Consider the following 16,983-nt stretch of genomic DNA (forward strand, 5'->3'; position numbering starts at 1 on the left):
GTCAGCTAGCTCATTAGCATCAGATAATGATGGAAACTGTCTCCAAGTCCCCCCAGGTGCCGGTGCTCCCCAGGGAAGCCTCCTGAGCACTGGGGCAGAGGCTGACCCAGAGCTGCCTCTCCCACCCGAGGAACCCTGGTCCTGAGAGCCAGCCCGTGCATCTCTGGTGTGAGAAAAACATCAGCAAACCACATTGCCCTTTGAATGCCAGCAGCAGCAGTAAATGGAGAGAAACCCAAGGAAGGCTGAGCAAACGAACCCCTTCTCTCACAAAGGGCTACGTGTAAACCGCTGGTTTTGCAATGCAAGAGCAGGGAGTGGGAGGAGCGGTTAATGTTTTCTCAGCAAGGGGAAACTCCTGGATGGAAATAGCACTGCGCCCTGGAAACAGAGCCCTTCACCAAGCAGGGCGGTGTTTGTGCAGCCCTGCCTCAGCTGGGCAATGCTGAGCGGGGTACGGGCTCTGCGGTGAGAGCTGCTCCCAAAGGGCACGGGAGCGATGAGCTCCTGTCAAAGCCCTGCACGAGCACGTGGGGAAGCTGAGGCCGGGGCTGATCTCAGTCTCGCAGTGTCTGCCCACGCGGGTGGGCTCCCCGGGAATCCCTCCCTGTGCCCTCCATTCTGCCTGTCCTTCTAGTTGCATTCAGCCCACAAGCACCTGTGAAAGGACCAGGAGTGCAGCGGTGGGAAGAAAGCAGTGTGCCCTGGCAGGGGAAAAAGCTGAAATAGGATGGGAACAGTGGGGCTTTGGGGAGATATGTGGGAAATAAGAGAGCACAGGCTTGAAAGAGGCTTAAAGAGCAGCTCCTCACTGAAGGCAGGAGGAAGAGAAGATCCCTTCCGCTGACACAAATAGCACCTAAAGAGCTGGGCTTATCTGGGAGCCAGCTAGCCTTTAGCAAGGGCCACTAAACCCACTGCTAGGACTGTGGGAGTTCGTGTCCCTTCCTGTGCTGAGCCGCACAGCACTGGCAGGCAAAGCACTGGAAGGGAAGGAGCTGCCTCCAGCAGCCAGGGCTAAAGGACAGCGGGGCTCGGTGTCAGAGACATAACGGGGTATGCAAGGGTTTGAGGGGCTCTGTTGCTGCCTCTGTTAGCTCTTTTTAGGCCTGACAACACACTCTGCTGCTGGCCTGCTGCCTGCAGCACTCACCCCGAGCCATTTTGGATTTGCATAGCATAAAGCTTCAGCCCCTCCGGGCTGAAACAGCAGTACCTCGCCATGGGGAGGTGAAAGCCTGCGGGGAAAACACAGCCTGTCAAGAGTGCAAAAGACTGAACCGAAGTCCCGAGGCTGCTGCCTCTTGGCTAGGCAGCACAGCTTGGGGAGCCGAGGTCCCTGCAAGCGTGCCCCGAGCATGTACCGAGTATGCTCAGACTGCTTGGCTTTTTCTCTATATGCCTGGTGCCTTGGTTTCCCATCCGAAAGCAGGATGCTCGGCTCTGCCGGGCACGCTGGGGCTCCATTCCCAGCAGCAAGGAGTTGCTGCGGTCACAGCCTTGTTCTTCACACCAGTTGCTCGCACCCTGGTGAGCTCTGCCTGCGCAGCGTGGGCACCGGAGCTGCGGGATGCGTTGCTCCCACACCACGCACGAGACAGCGAGGCATTTGTGCCTGAGGTATCGGAGCCATTTCATTGCAAATACAGAGGGAGCACAGTTAGTATTTATTTGCAGAATAATGGCTCCGGTGCCGCAACCCTTGGTATGACCCTGTGTGTACAAGGCAGGCACTGGCAGTCCCAGGAAAGGAACCCCGCCAGAGAAACCCCAGACCTGCAGGAATAGCGCGCTCGGCTATCCCAGCATCTCCTCCCCAGCTGGGCCACGGGCACGCTGGAGGGGCGGGAAGGGACGGGGTGGAAGAGCCAGGGGGAAGCTGTCCCCTGAGCTCTGCCCTGTGCTCCAGGAGCCGCAGGTGCCTGTGCCACGGCTCAGAGAAGTTCTGTCTCCAGCCTGGGTTGCAGCTTTCCTTATATCACTTTCAGTGATGTTCGACATTTGTTCGTTCCGGCTGTAAAACCTCTCCTGGCTCTACACCAGATATTTTCTCACCTCAGTGCCTCAGCTAGAGCAGAGCTAACTGTTGGAGTATCTGCAGATCAGACACGGTGGCCTTCGTGGTTAACGTGCTCTTTGTCGCGGGCGTGCTGCACGGCAGGAGGGGTGGGAGCTCAGCTCCCGCTGTACAGCCCCCGAGGTGCCAAGCAGCCCTGCCCTTGCTGTCGCAGAGAGAAGTCGGTGGCCCGTGCCCTGTTGTGCAGGGCCCGCGTTCAGAGGAGGGTGGCTTTAAACAGCAGCGGCGGCCCAAGTGGTGGCCGTAGCAAAGCAAAATCCTGATCTGCTGGCCTGGGCATTTGGGATGAGGAGGTGTGGCGGGCAGGAGGATTTCCACGCGTTGTGCTCACGGTGGAGCAGCGCTCTGAGCCCCAGCTGAGGTGACAGCCCTCCTGCGCACGCACAAAGGCCGTCAGCTCCCCTGTCCCGCCGGGCTCGCTCTCCTCGCAGGTCGGGCTGACAAACGGGAGAAGGATAAAGCCTCCGGTGACTTTCCCCGCGCCCGCAGGATCCCAGCCGGAGGGAGCCCAGACAACCAGCTCCAGCACCTCTCTTGCTGAAGGGCTGTCGGCCCAGCTGAGCGGCGTGAAGGAGTTGGTTCACTTTGGGACAGAGCTTGATGAAAACCCCAGGAATGGGAACACTTGAACCAGTTTCTGCAGCCGGGTTAGTGCCCGAGGGTGAGGATGGCTTCATGTATGGAGAAGGAGCCTCAGAGCAGGCTCTGCCTGCGGCTCTGCTTACAGTGGGATTTCATGGTGCAGAGCTCTGTGTATTTGTCACTCCTGGTAAGCTAATAGTCCCTTGTTTAACTAGCCCAAGAAACCCCTCATGGGGTGCCAGCAGGGTTCGGGACACAAGGAAGCGGCGTTCCCTGGAAGCCGCCTTCCTCTTAGATTCGGTGCCTGTTCAGCGTTCACTCCCGGTGACCCAGAAAGGGAGTTCTCGGGGGCTCTTTTCGGGGCTGAGGGCGAGTGGGCAGCGAGCGCCCGGGGGACGTCCCGCATCTGTCTGCCACCGGAGAGCTGTGCGGCCCCGCGGGGGCCGTGCCCGGCGCTGGTGGCGGAGCACCCCACAAGCCCTCTCTGCCCTGGCTCTGCCCCGTACGAAGCGCAGCGCGTTGCCCGGCGGCTTCGCCCGCCGGGATGGCGGCCGGGCCCCGAGCGGGGCTGCCCCAGCGCCTTCCCCTTGCCCCCCCCCCCCGCCGGGCTGGCGGGGCGAGGACGGGACAAGCCCCGGCCGGGCGTGGCGGGGGGCCCCGCGGTGCTCCCGGGGCGGAGGGCTGCCGGGCGGGGGGGCGGGGGGGGGCCCGCATGGCGCTCCCCCTCCCCGCGGCAGCGCTGCCCGCGCCGCGCCCCGGCCCCGGCGGCCCCGGTAGCGGCGGGGCGGGCGGGCGGAGCTGTCCTTCAGCACCACGGCACCTGCCGCCGCCGGTGCCCGGGACGGGCGGCGGGCCCCGGGGCCGGGCCGGGCCGCGAACGGGCGGCGGGCGGGGGTGGGGGGGAGACGGGGGACGGGGGACGGGACCGGGCGGGCGCGCAGGCGCAGGGCGGCGCGGCTCCTCAAGGTGTTGGCGGCGCGGCCGAAGATGGCGACAGACTGAGGGCATGGGGCCCGGCGGCGGCGGCGGCGGCGGCGGCGGCGGGCGCGGCGGGGCCCGCGAGCTCGCGCAGCCGACGGGGAAGCGGAAAGCCGAGTGAGCGGGGCCGGGGCATGCCCCCGAGCGGCGGGCGGCGCGCCGCGGCCGGGGCCGGGGCCGGGGCCGGGGCCGGGGCCGGGGCGGGGAGCGGCGGCGGGGCCGAGCCAGCGCGGCGGCCGGCGGCGGCCTGTAGGCGGGGGCGCGGGCATGGCGGCGGCGGCGGCGGCGGCGCGGCGCGGCGGCCGCAGGTGACGGCGGCGGCAGCGCGGCGCGCCCGCCGCCGCCGCCGCCCCCCCGCGCCGCCCCCGCAGCATGATCCGCGGCGCCTGGATGTACCCCCGCGGGGGCGCCGGCGGCGGGGCGGTGTGCTGCGCGCCGCGCCGCAGCGACAAGCCGGTGGCCGACCCCGAGCGGGCGCAGAAATGGCGCCTCTCGCTGGCCTCGCTCCTCTTCTTCACCGTTCTCCTCTCCGACCATCTGTGGCTCTGCGCCGGGGCCAAGCTGCGGGCGCGGGAGCGGAGCGGCGCCGGGCGGGCGCGGAGCCGCGGGCCGCGGGCCCTGCTGGCGGCCGAGCCGGCGGGCGGCAGCTGCGAGGCCCTGCTCGGGAACCTCAGCCGGGCCCCCGGCCCCGCCGGCCCCTGCCCCGCCGCCCGCGGCGACCTGGACTCGGCCTGCGCCCGGCTGCACGCCCTGCAGCGGCCGCGGGGCTCCCCGGCCGGCGCGCCCCTCCGCTCGCCCCCCGCCGCCGCCCCCTTCTTCGCCTCTCCCTCCTCCAAGAGGACCTTCCTGCAGGCTTACTTTAGGAACTTCAACCTCTCCTTTTGTGATACTTACACGATCTGGGACCTGCTGCGGGAGATGGCCGGCCCGGACGGCCTGGACTGCAGCATGGACAACCTGATGGTGGACTTGGTGGTGGCAGCGGCCGGGGCGCTGGGCGGGGAGGCCTGTAGCAGCTGCGTCCAGGCGTACCAGCGACTGGACCAACACGCTCAGGAAAAATACGAGGAGTTCGACCTCTTGCTGGAGAAGTACTTGCAATCGGAAGAGTACTCGGTCAGATCCTGCCTGACGGACTGCAAGGTAGGAGGGGGTGCTCCGTGGCGGGCAGCCTGGGGCGAGCTGCGGGCTGGCCTGGGGCGAGCTGCGCGCTGTCGCGCAGCCCCGCCGAGCCCCGGGCGTCCCGGCTGCGGGAGGGTGCTGCTGCCTTCCTGCCCGCACGCCTGACGGAGCTGCGCGGCTGCCTGCCCGCGGGCTGGGGGTCTCCCCCTGCCCGCCGAGCCCCAGCCTGGCAGTGCCGGCGGGACGGGTCCAGAGCCCTCGGGGCAGCTGGGACGGGGTGGTGGGAGCGAGAGGGCGGAGCGGGGCTTGGCCTGAGCGTGCGTGCACTCGCACATCCCTTCGCACCCATCCGCGCGCACGCGGCCTCCTGACACCCCGCTCCCTACCAGCCTCACCTGCACCCCTTTACGTGCCGCATGCACGTACACCCGTGCGCACGCAGGCCGAGCCAGGGCAGGTGTGGGGCCCCTCACCTCTGCCTCCGGCCTTCTGCTGCTGCGGCGGGGTGCTGCACAGGGCTGGGGCAGCCCAGGGCTCTGCCCAGCCGTCGTTAAGCTGAGGTGTGTAGATGAGCGGTGACCCGAGATGAACCATGGTGCCGGATCCCCTTACCCGCATGTGACAGCTGTTTTCCAGCCCTTCCACCCCTTCTCCCCAGGGAGATGGGCCGGGGGTGCCGGGCTGTGCCTCCCCGTTGGCGTTCCCCCCAGCGTCACGGGCCATCCCCAGCCGCAGGGCACGGTCCATGTTCCGAAAGCAAATGGGTTGCCTTCCCCAGCATCAGTCAGATCGAGCCTCAGCACAGTGCCATCTCCTCTCCAAAGCAAGAGCCACAGTCACATCTCCGTCCAGAGCCCGGCACGGTTCTGCTGGGCGCTCTCCTGCTTTCTTACGAACCCCGGCACCACGGCTGCTCCAGCTTCCGCCTGCTCTGAGCTGCCTGGGTCACCTGTGCGCGCTCCCTCCGGACGCCGCCTCTGGGAAGCGTAATGGTCTTGATAATTAAACCTGCTTTCCCTTTCTCGGAGCCGTGTCTTGGGGGAGAGGCATCGGGGTGTGTTACAGCATCGTCCCCAGAGGGACGGTGGCAGAGCATCCCTCGGTGACAGGACGGGGCTTGGCCACTGCTCTTCTGGGAGAGTTTTGAGGGACACTTGGAGCTGTGGTGGTGGCGCGGGTGGCTCTTGGTGCGGCGCTCGTCCCGTGGGAAAGCGCGGGAGCAGCACCGGGGTGCAGCGCTGGGGACACCGAGGTGGTGTCTTTCATCAAGGGCACAGCGGCGAGATCCTGGCCGCTGCTCTCAGGCCCGCGTTTCTGCATCGCTTTTGTAAGGAGCCGGTTTTGGAAGGGAGCTAGTGCTGGCGTTCTGGGCCGGTGCCAGGCCAGGTAATTACAATCTGCTTGCCCAAATTCCCCCTGCGGTTTCAAAGGTACGTAGTATTCAGCATGCACCGAGTGGTTTGGTCCTGCTGCTCTGCTTCCGCGGTGAATGAAGGGATTCAGCGCTGCCCGCCGTTGCGCTGCTTCCGCTCCCGGGGGCCCAGCAGAAGCTGGGTCTTCCCGTGCCGTGTCCGGTAGAGCGTACAGACACCCTCACTTCAGGCTTAGCGTCCCTCTGCCGAGTCTGACTTGCTTGTGCTCGCTGGCATAGAGACCCGGAGAGAGGAGCAAACAGAGATAAGAAAATAATGATTACGTTTGGCAAGGAGATGTTCCCATGGACTCTAAAGCATCTAGAAACAGAGCCGTGCTTAGGTGAGTCTTCATTAAGTGTCCCTGGTCTTAACATCCTTGATGAGAAAGCAGGAAACGAGCTTAGAAGATGCAGAGCTGGAGGTAGCAGCGGCAAGGCGCGTACCTCCTCACTTGCTCCGTGTTACATTGGCGGTTGCATCCTTAGAGCATCTGTGAGCACCAGCTTTGCGATTTCACAGGCGGCATTTAGGAAGCAACAGGAGGGTGCGAGCAGCAGGGCCAACCTGTATGCGCTCGCCCGGGCCACCCACGAGGAAATTTCCAGTGCGGGTGCCCGAGTCTGCACACACCGACCCGAGCCCTTGCAGCTCCCACTCGTTTCAGTCTCTCCTGAAAATCAGGCCACTTATTTAATACATGCTTCAATACGTATTTAGGTGCCTTACTTTAGACTTTCGCAGCTGCGAGCCTCAACCTCACCCTCTCGGTGGCTGTTCCCCATTTGTGAAATGAGGCTAACGCCAAACTCCTCCAGCGTGGTGGTGACGAGCGAGTTTTGGCCTGATTTCGAGTCCCCTGGACTTCAGCAGGGGCTGCAGTTACTCGTTGCGTTGGAAAATCTGGCTGGCGGGATTTTTAAAGCAGCCTGAATTTGTAATTCAGATCCAGATGCTGAATAATACTGCATTTTCTGATGTGACTTGCAGCTGCACGCTGCTCATGTGAATACCCGCTTGTAAGCGACAGCAGAGAGCTACCGCTTGATGGTAACAACATACGAGAGCAAATGACAGCAAAATAGGAGAGGAGTGGAGGAAAACATGACAGTCAGCTCCGCCGGCGTGAGAGGCTCCTGCAAAATCCTTGGAGCAGGACTCTGGCTGCAGAGAGCCCTGTAGCTGGGTAAACAGGATTTAAATAATATTTCTGGGGCTGGGTGAGTATGCAGGGCAGGGGACCGCGCTCACCGTGGGAGCAGGGCTCCTGTACCGCGTGGCTGCCTCCCATTCACATCCTTCCTATTCCGTAATAGCGGCTGGAAAAATGAAGGCGGGGAAACAAAGCAGCTCCAGCTCACCTGCACGCAGCCTCCCTCTGCAGAGCCACGTATCCCCCCGTAATTTTGTCCCCAAGGAGCAGTGCGGCTCGATAAACGGCACACACGGAGCTCTTCGACAGCCGAATCACCCCAGTGATTTTGGCTTTTTATTGCATTTGCTTTAAAACAACAACAAAAGCCCCAACAACAAAAGCCGGTTCCTCCTTACGGCAGCAGGTTTGACCCCGAGTTAAAAACTTGGAAACTTGGAAGCAGCTGAGTGTTGTGGGTTGGTTTCAGGAGGAACAGGGACACACAGGTCCTGTCGTTCCCTGTTAATGAATCATCCCGGGGGCTGACCCCCGTTTCGGGACGCTGTGCTTGGCGGGGGAAGGGCAGGTGCTGCGGGGGGGGGAGCAGCATCCCGAGTATCCAAACCCCGGATCCGTCCGTGCCCGGAGCTCGGGGGAGTGCTCAGGCAAGGCTGGGTCAAAATCTCCCCGGGAGCAGCGGGAGATAGAAATGCCGTGAAATGGTGGGGTCTCTGTGTCATTCAGCTGCTTAGATTGCTCGTTGTTGTAACGTTCTCCTAGGCCTTTTTCTTTTCTGCTTGGAAATAATTCCCGGGCAGATCCCACTTTCTGCATACGTTGTTGTTATTCCTGTGCAGCACTAACAGCTTCCGAATCATACTCTGAAAATGTTTTACTCATTACTCCTACAACTAACACCAAAATTCCCTATGGCTGAGAGACAGTGAAACGTGAAAATACATTTCTCGGGTTTATTGTTTGTTTGCATTTTAGGTTTGATGGGGTTTCGTGGAGGCTGGCTCTCGCAGCCCCTCGCGGGCGGGCCCCCCGGCACCGTGCGAACAGGGGAGGGAGAGGACGAAGCAGGTCCGCAAGGTCCATCCGTCTTCTGAAATACATTTTACCTCTTGCGGTGAAGAAGACCTGAGTGCCAGCTGCTGGGGTCATGGTGCTAGTTAGCGGTGATGTGCATAAAAGAGGTGGAAAATGCTTGTGTTTTTCTGCCTATAAGAGGGAAAATTCATGAAATGAGTCGGGAGCAGCTGCCTGCCACCTCCATCTCCCCTCTTCCTGTGCGACTTGTACCCTTTGTCGCTGCAAGACACAGTGAACTTCGTGCACCGAGCGGTTGTGGTGACACGTTGGTAGCATCCTTCAAAAGGGCTCGAGGAGGTCACGGCCCGGGGACGTGGACGTTGCGGCTGAATGTCCCTCGGGAAATGCAGGGCAGCGGCAGCCCTTGCAGCATGCGAGCCTTCAGCTCAGGCTTTGCAGGACTTAATGCAGGAAGAAATCCCCGTCCCTCCAAAGTGATGCCCTGCAGGATGCTTATGGCTGGTTTGTGCCTTTTTTCCATCTTTCTGAACAGGCAAAAAGCAGCGTTGCTCCAGCTCAGCCACCGCCAGATGAGAGGTTTGCTTCTGTAAAGGCAGAGCACTGTGTTTGTGCCGTCTCCCTCACCAACAGCCGCTACGGAGAGCTCTCCTAAAAGTGCACGTTCCCACCGGTACTAGGGCAAATCAAGATCTATGGGAGAAAGCCTGCTGAATTAAGGACTCATTAGGTTGCAAGAAACAAAGCTGTGGAGAGAGAAGGACTGACAGCCAGGAGCTGCAGGGCTGGGGCTGGTAACGGAGTGCTGGTGGGAAGGCGAGGCTGGACAGGACCTGTAGCATCTCAAATTATATTAGATTACCAGGGTTTCTCTGCACGCCTGGGCCGGTGGCTGTTGAATCCCGCTGCGGGCCTGGCCAGGTCTGTTTTTTCACCTCTGATTTCCCTGTTACCTACCCGAGAGCCTGTCTGGGGGAGCCTGGCAGGGCAGGATTTCACTCCTGGGGCTTTCGCGACGTGCTGGTGTTTCCCTGCTGTGGGTGCGCAGGCGGTGCCATGAGAGACGGAGGCCGGTCTGCCGTGGCACCGTGCCTGGCACAGCCCGTACTGAGCGGCAACAGCCCACACCGAGTGGCTGGGGAGCAAATCTGCAGTGCCTTGGTTCAATACCCTCCGGGGGTCCTGTTTTCTTGCTCTTGTTTAGCCAGAAACAGCATCAGCAATTGGTGTTTCTGCTGAGCATCCCTCCCTGCAGAGCATCTTCTGGAAACCCAAGCACCCCGGTGCCAGGAGCTTTGGGAGGGCCATGTCTTGGGGGCATCCCGGTGCCAGCGATGCCTCTTGGGCGGACCAAAGCAGCGTTTTACCTTCACAAAAGCAGCTCGAGTTGAGTTTGTCTGGGCTGGGCTTATCCTGGTGCACTCTGGCTCCAAGCCTGGGTGGCTCCTTGCATGGAGACCCGTGCGCAGAGGGGAGGTCCCTTGAGACCCACGGCAAAAGTGGTTTCACCAAAATCTTGGCTTTTTTTTTTTTTTTTTTAATGTGAAGTCCAGGAGCCCAGGAGGGGAGAAGCTGCTCCCAAGCACCCAGGCAGCTCTGGTGTCTGCACCTGAGCTCCACCTCACCGGCTCGGGAACAAACCTGGCCGGTGAGGTGGAGCTTTACTGGCATTTCATGAGGTGAAAAAGAATTCCAGAGTAAATTCCAGAGTAATTCCAGTGGACCAGCACAGTACATAATTTAGCAATCTTCACAAGACCACATGCACGAGCTTAGCTGAGCGCGCAGCTCCATGTCACACACCAATTCTGTATAAGCAAAGGTAATTTTTTTCAGCCCTGCACAAAGATGTGATTAAACTGTATAAAGAATTTGAACAAAAGGAATGTGTGGGTTTAGGCTTGCAGTTACTGCAGCCAAAGCCTCTGGCACGGCCCGATTCCTGCGCCTTGTGTCGGGTGCCACCTAGATGCTTGAAAACAGAGATCAAAGATGGAAAAAGAGAAGAACCAAAAACTGACTGATGAAAGGAGTTTGCTCTGTAATAAAAAAAGTGTCAAGGTGTCAGAAATGCTCCAGCGGTGCCCGGGATGTGTGGGAGTGCTGCAGCCCCATGAAGTGGGATGCTGAGCCGGTGCTTGGACAGTCCCGAGCTTTGCTTGGGGTCAAGACATCTCAGGATGCCTGGGGGTGTGCGGTGGGCTGGCGGTCGGACCTTCGCGGCTGCTGTGGGGTGAAGCAGCCCAGAGTGGGGGCAGTGGCTGTGGGGTGCTCCCCCCAGCACTTGGCTGGGCTGTTGGGTGGTGGTGTGAGGGGGGGGGATTTACCACTGATTTCAGCGGTGTTTGGCTGCCTGCTTTGGGCTGGTTGGTTGGTTGTCTATTAGTCCTCACCTGTTAATGTCTGTCGGTGGTGCTTAAGGGAAAAATATAGAAGTTTATAAAGGCAGCAAGTCTCCGTGCAGCAACAGGCAGATCGGCAAATGGTGCAGGGAAGAGCGCGAGGGAGGGCGAGAGATCTGTCTCCATCAAACTGTCACCAAGTAGCTACAAGTGACGCAGGCGCCAACGCCTGTTCCTGCGCCCGTGTGCTCCCGGCTGTGCCTGCTGCCGCCGGTGCTGGATGCACGCGAGCCCCGGTTCCGCTCTGCCTGTGCCTGTCCCTGGGAGCACGATGCGTGCGGGGGCTTCACCGGTGGGGTGGAACGACCTCCTCGGAGAAGCAGGCTCAGCGCCGGCGGCAGAGGCGCAGTGCGATACTTCAGCAGCTAACGATGCCTTTTGGAAAACATCGGGTGTGCCGCGGTCCCGTTGGGTGCGGGCAGCCTCTGGGAGTCAGTGAGCTCAGCAGCGTGTGTGACGGTATCGGCAAAATGTGTGACCTGGTAAAAGGACACAACCCCCCCGCCCTGGTCCCCCTTTGCTGTACAGACCCATCGCTACGGGCTGCCTGGGGTGGCCCAGATCGGGGACGGCTTGCAATGCTGCTTTTCATAACGGGCAGCGATACGCGCTGTCCCCCTGGACAAAGGGATCTGCTAGTGTCACGCCGACTGCCAGCCGTGCGAGCATCCTTGTGCTGCCAGGGGAGAGGAGGCAGCACCCTCCCCACAGCTGGGCACCGAGAGGTGGAAGAGGATGCACGCGGTGTCTGCTTGAACCCAGGACATCGCTGGAGCTGCCCACACACAGGGCTTCACGTGGTCCCCGTCCCGAGATAGGCATCTTTTGCATCAGGAAAGGAGCCTTTTGTGCACCGTAGGGATCATGCACAGCCTGGCCTCTCCCAGTGGCAGAGACCGCAGGGCTCGGCACCTGCGGAGCCCCGAGGACCGCACGCAGCAGCCCCAGCCCCTCCGCACCCCAGGAAGCAGCAGGGTCTCGTGGAAGCGTCCCACGGCCCCAGGCCTGGCCCCACAGATGCCCCATGGGGCTTTTCCTCCGCTGCCCAGCTCCAGAGCTGCCCACCGGGGTGGGAGGCAGCAGGCAGGCAGGCAGCGGAAGCAGGAGTGCAGGAGATACCTGGCTGCCACGGGCTATTCCCGCTGTCACCGGGATGCCATTAGGATGCGACTCATGCCTGGCTCCACGCAGAGGAAGCTCGGCTCCGCTGTCGTTTGAAGGGCAATGACTCAGGGACAGCAAATCTGTGAATGAGACACGGAGGCTGCTTGGGCGAGAAGTAGCCATCTGTCCACACTGCCTGCAGCCCCGGCTCTGCGGGCAGAGCTGGCAGCTGCCTGCCTGGGGAGGCTCGACCAGTTTGGCTTCTCTCCTCTTCCCTGCTTGGCTTTTGCTCGTGGCCTCTTCCCGGGTCCTCTCTCCCAGCCACGATCCTGGGGTGTCAGAGGGAGGAGCGGTGCTGGGCACACACAGCCAGCGTGGGCTCCCCCAAACTCCGCTGATGTGGCCGTTGTGTTAAAAAAGGCAGCGTGAAACAGCATCATCTGGCGAGGTTTTGGCTTTCCAGTGCCCTGCCTGTGCAAGCATCCTGGCGCTCCTGGTCCCGGCTGGAGAAGGAAACGCTGCCTGCCCTGCTCATCCCCTCGGGAGTAAAAGAAACACATATTTGGCATTTCGGCTGACATCTTATCTCTGCACGGCAGCTTCTGCAGCGCTTCTGGTGGATGGAGGCTGCGGAGGGGTGGGAGTGCGAAGGGGTGGTGCGGCGGCGAGGGGAGCTGGAGAGCGGGGCTGGAGCCGGCACCGGTGGCAGGGACGGGAGCTCTCCTGGTGAGGACTGTGCCAGCGCCTGTGTGTCCCCAGAACAGGGAGCCTGGTGCACCTCGTGCCCGCAGGCACCGTGCTGCACCGCTCCCCAGCGCTCTCCGCTGCTGGTCGTTATGGAGGGAGAGGAGACAAGCAGAGGTTTTCTTGGAAGTTTCTGGACAGACGTGGTTTGGGAAGGGCGGTGGGGGCTGAACAGCGAGGGGGGAGCAAGAGTTGTATTTTTGTGTTGAATGTAATAAGAGCGCAAAGTTCAACCCCTTCCAGACCTGGCTCTCTCCCTGACCTGCTCCTGGTCTTCAGTGTCATCTTCCATGGAGCTGGATGGTGGAGAGCAAGAATGACCCTATAACCAAGAAGTAAGCTGTAAAAGGAGATAAGTCCTCGTGCTTGAGGATACTAAGCAACTACCGCCAGCCCGAGGTTAGATGGGAGCCCTGCTCTGGGTGGTTTATTCCTCACAGCAGGGTCTCCAGCATCATCCCCAAAGCCCCTGGTTCTGGTGGCTGCTGGGGACGGGTAGGGACAGGTCTGGTTTCCCTGGGGGAAGCCCCAGGGAAGCCTCCCTCATCCCACCCCAAGCCCCCTCCAGGCTCACTTGTGGAGAGCCTCCACCTGGTTTCACTAGAATTTCCATTCTAGACCAGGGAAGCATCTCCAACCTACTGTCTTCCTGGGAGATGCTTCAGTTTCCAAGAACTGGCATTTTCAAAAAGGGGAAAAAACCTTTAGCCAGAACATTCCCAGCAGCCACGTTACCAACTGCCGCTTCTGCAGCTCGCCTGCTGCCCAGACCTGCCTCTGCAAACCGGGGCAGGAGATGCTCGTGGAGGTGGGGAGAAGCCCTCACCCACAGCCACCTCCTCCCCTGCGTGTTCCCCACACCTGGGGCAGTCCCTGCTCTCTGAGCCCTGGCTGGGCAGGAGGTGCAGGCAGGGTCTGGCAGCCCTGGCTGAGCCCGGGGTGTTGGTGATGATTATTTCACAAGCGGCAGCTGCTCCCCCCCTGCCATGGGTGAGCCGTTGCTAACGGGTCTGCAGCCCCCAGCGTGGGGAGAGGGGAAATCTGGGTGTGTGGATGCTGGTGGAGTTTGCAGAGCTCTGGGAGGGTATGTTTGAGATGTTCCCTGCGGCCCCCACTGCCACCTCCATCCCGAAGGTCTCTGAGGTGTCCGGGCACTCCTGGTCCCACCCAATTGCTCAGGCTGCTCGGCGGGAGCAGGCAGGGGTAGGAGACAGGAGAGGTGTTGCTGGGGTGGAGAAGCACGGCGTGTTTTGCTGGCTCCCTGCACTGGCTGCCCAGTGCTGTTGTGGGGCGGGGGGGGTTGCTCCTGGATGCGGTCTCCAGATCCTTATTTGATCCTTGGGATTCTTCAGGGCATGGCGGCTAGCAGAAACACTCTCTGTAGAAATGCTGTTTGTTGTTTGTGTTTGGCAAAAAGTTGTAACCTGTCCAGCGTGCCCTGCATCCCCGTCAGCCCGGCCCTGCTTCCCGCAGGGCTTGGAAGTCTCTGTGTCTAGGGAGCACATCTGCCTGCCTGTTGAGGAGGGATGCTTGTGCAGACAGGGCACATGCAACACCAAAGTCCTGTGATTTTTGCTGCCTCCTGCTTAGTTTCTAGGTGAATTCTAGGTGCGTGCTTTGGATCTCTACACCCAGTAAGTTATTTGGATCTTTGTAATGGCCCCATGAGGCCATTTCTCTTAAGCAGGCTGCAGAGCTTCCCTGCCCCGTGCCCTAAACCCAGCCGTGCCCACAAAGCAAACCGGCTCGCTGGAGTACCTGGGGTTGGAAGCACTTGGAGCATTGCAGCCTGATACTGAGCTGGCTGGACATGTAGAAAATAAATCTGAGGAGATGCTTGCAAAAATCAAGGCGTTTGACTGAACTTTGCCCGGTGTTCCCCTGTTACCTCTGCAGCACAGCTGGCGAAGCAGCGTCCGCAGAAGTTTCTGCGTACATACGCAAGAGCAGCATTTCTTTGCCGTGATGCATTACTTGTTTGTCATCGTTCATTGCTCTCCTGTTAAAATGAGATTGTCAGGGAACAGCAGTAGCTGCTGGGACGGAGGGCTGGCTCGGAGCACGGGGTAGCGATGAGCCCGGGGCATGGGGCAGCTCTCTGGACACTTCTTGCTCATGGAAATGCAGAGGAAGCATTTCCACTCTGCGGAGGATAATTAACCTTCATACCGTGCTTTGGAAGTTCAAGTCTCTGTGCGTTAGTGTTACCAAAGATGCCGACCGCTTTGCTCACCCCCTTGTCTTGCAGCACCCTGCCTGCGACTCGCTGCCTTCCCTCCCGCACCCGTTTGCCCTGTGGGTGACAGGGTGCTGGGCAGCGGCCCCGAGGCTCCCGGTGCCGGCTGTTCTCAAGGGTCTGGCAGGCAGCAGTGGCCAGGGGAGCCCCCGGGGCTTGCCTGCACCCTGGCTCCTGGCCTGGGAGGGGGAGGCAGCCTGCGGGCAGGGCTGGCGCAGGGGGACCGAGCAGACGTGCAGCTGCGCTTGCAGCAGCTTTGTGGAGAGGGGAGGAGAGCCCCAGCCTGTCCTGGGCTTGCTCCAGGGGAGAGCGGCAGGGATGGGGCTTCCCCGCAGGAGCGCATCCCTTGAGGCTTGCTGCCTGAGGAGGAGCGATGCCAGCCAGGAGCATCTGCCTGCTGCTCACAGTGGAGACCGAGAGTTATCCTGGGTTTTTCCCCACCTCCCCAGGTGTATTAAGGCCCCACCTGGAAAGGAGGGGGAGATTTCTGCAAGCGGCGTTCAGCTGGGGATAAAAAAAGAGGTTCCAGCTCTCATATCTGGCACGAGCCATGTCCAGTCCTGTTGTCTCCATCAGTAGAAGCTGCCAGGAGTGGTGATAAGCATCTAGGAAATCATCTTTTGCTGCATTTAAGGGATCTGTGCACACAAGTTAAGTAACAGGCCCTTGCAGCCTCCTAAACAACCGTAGCATCGGCGTGGGAGACTGTGCATCTCCCTTTGAGCACGAAAGGTGCCTGGAGCCGGGCTGCCGAGGCGGGACGCTCCTGGCTCCCTGCTCTTTGCTGCATGAGGGAGCTGGGACGGGCCAGATCCTGCTGCTCACCCCGCTCCGCGAGGTGCACGAAGCATGGCGTGAGGCAGGCCAGGTTCCTCCTGCTGCGGGGTGTGCCTTAGACCCTGTACCATGTTGTGTTCCCGTTCATACAAAATGAGACCTCGCAGGATCCTCTGCACCAGTCAAGCACTTGAGTGAGAACAAGGGCCTCCTGGCCACGTGCGGGATCGGGCCCTTCCACATGCATCGGTTGCGAAGGCGGCCCTGTTGTGATGCCCCGGCATAGCCCTTGCCAGGCTGGGTGCTCACACCCTCCCAAAAATGATGCTCCAGCCTAACTGCTTCCTTGGAAGGCAGATGCACCCGCTCTGCTGGAGAAACTTCTTCCTCGCCCCCATCAGCTGGTGGGTAATTTATGACTCGTGGCACTGAAGTGTCTAGCCTTTATTTTTTTATATCCTATCTGATGTAACAGGATGTTCTCATTATCTGTATAAATGTTTAATCTACTTCTGAATCCTGCTAAGCTCCTGGCTGCAGCAGTATCTAATGGGAGTGAATTCCTCAAGCGATGCTAATAGATTGCAGGGACCTGACTTTCCCTCTGTCCCGACTCGATCGTGTTCATCTTCAGCTTCATAGCGGTCTTTAATTACTTTTCAACTAATTGGGCTGATAGCAGACTAGGCCGCTAACTAACCCACCGGTTACCTGCAGCCTCACCGGGGGGCTCGCCGGTGAGTGATGGGCACGCGTCTTTCCGGAGCCGTGCCGGCTAGTGCAACTACCGCAAAGAAATCACTGCTCGCGAGCAGCCCTCCTGCCTGCCTCGCCGAGCCCTCCCACCTTCCGAGCCGTTCTGAAACCCCCAGGAGTTATTTTTAGGATGCTGGTTAATGGTCCTCTGGATTCCCTCTTCCTGCAGCTGGACCCTCACTGCCCAACGGGTGCTTGCGGGAGAGCAGCGCTCGGGACAGGATGCTTCCCCCAGCGACGTCCGCGTTTTCTCCCTGTTTTTGTAGGTGAGCGTTGGTTCAGTTATAGCTGCTTAAAGAAGTGCCGCACTGGAGCAAAATGCTGCTCTCCCAGCCTCTGCTTGGCTTTTTCTTGCCTTCTGCTGCTCTTCTTTCCGCTCTTGCCATCTCTTGGCGTTAGCATTTAGTTCGGTGCCTTCTGCAAGGCAGCCAGGCAGGACCGTGTGCTGGGGGGCTGTAAGGGGCGGTTATTCGGTGACTCCTGCAGCCAACACCTGTGTCGCTGGAGCTGCTCCAGCCTCCCATGGCCTCGGGCTGGCTGCTCAGGAGAAATTCATTTCTCATCGTTGTCTCGTCGTGACACCTGACCAGTCTGTAGGTGGGTAG

At 60.6% G+C, this 16,983-nt stretch overlaps 1 protein-coding gene across 3 annotated transcripts in view; it reads left to right on the forward strand.

Annotated features, from left to right (window-relative positions):
- The first annotated feature begins 3,986 nt into the window (after positions 1 to 3,986).
- The window catches only part of NALF2 (NALCN channel auxiliary factor 2), a 32,204-nt gene continuing 19,207 nt past the window's right edge, over positions 3,987 to 16,983 (forward strand). For all 3 annotated transcript variants that reach the window (XR_012044795.1, XR_012044794.1, XM_072877256.1), the window contains exon 1: positions 3,987 to 4,780. Coding sequence is in view for 1 of the 3 variants with exons in the window: in XM_072877256.1 (XP_072733357.1) it covers positions 4,010 to 4,780 (771 nt within the window). In the remaining 2 variants the exon portion in view is untranslated. The remainder of the gene's footprint in view (positions 4,781 to 16,983) is intronic.

The sequence above is a fragment of the Ciconia boyciana genome, chromosome 12 (assembly GCF_034638445.1).
Source record: "Ciconia boyciana chromosome 12, ASM3463844v1, whole genome shotgun sequence".
NCBI classification, from domain to species: domain Eukaryota; kingdom Metazoa; phylum Chordata; class Aves; order Ciconiiformes; family Ciconiidae; genus Ciconia; species Ciconia boyciana.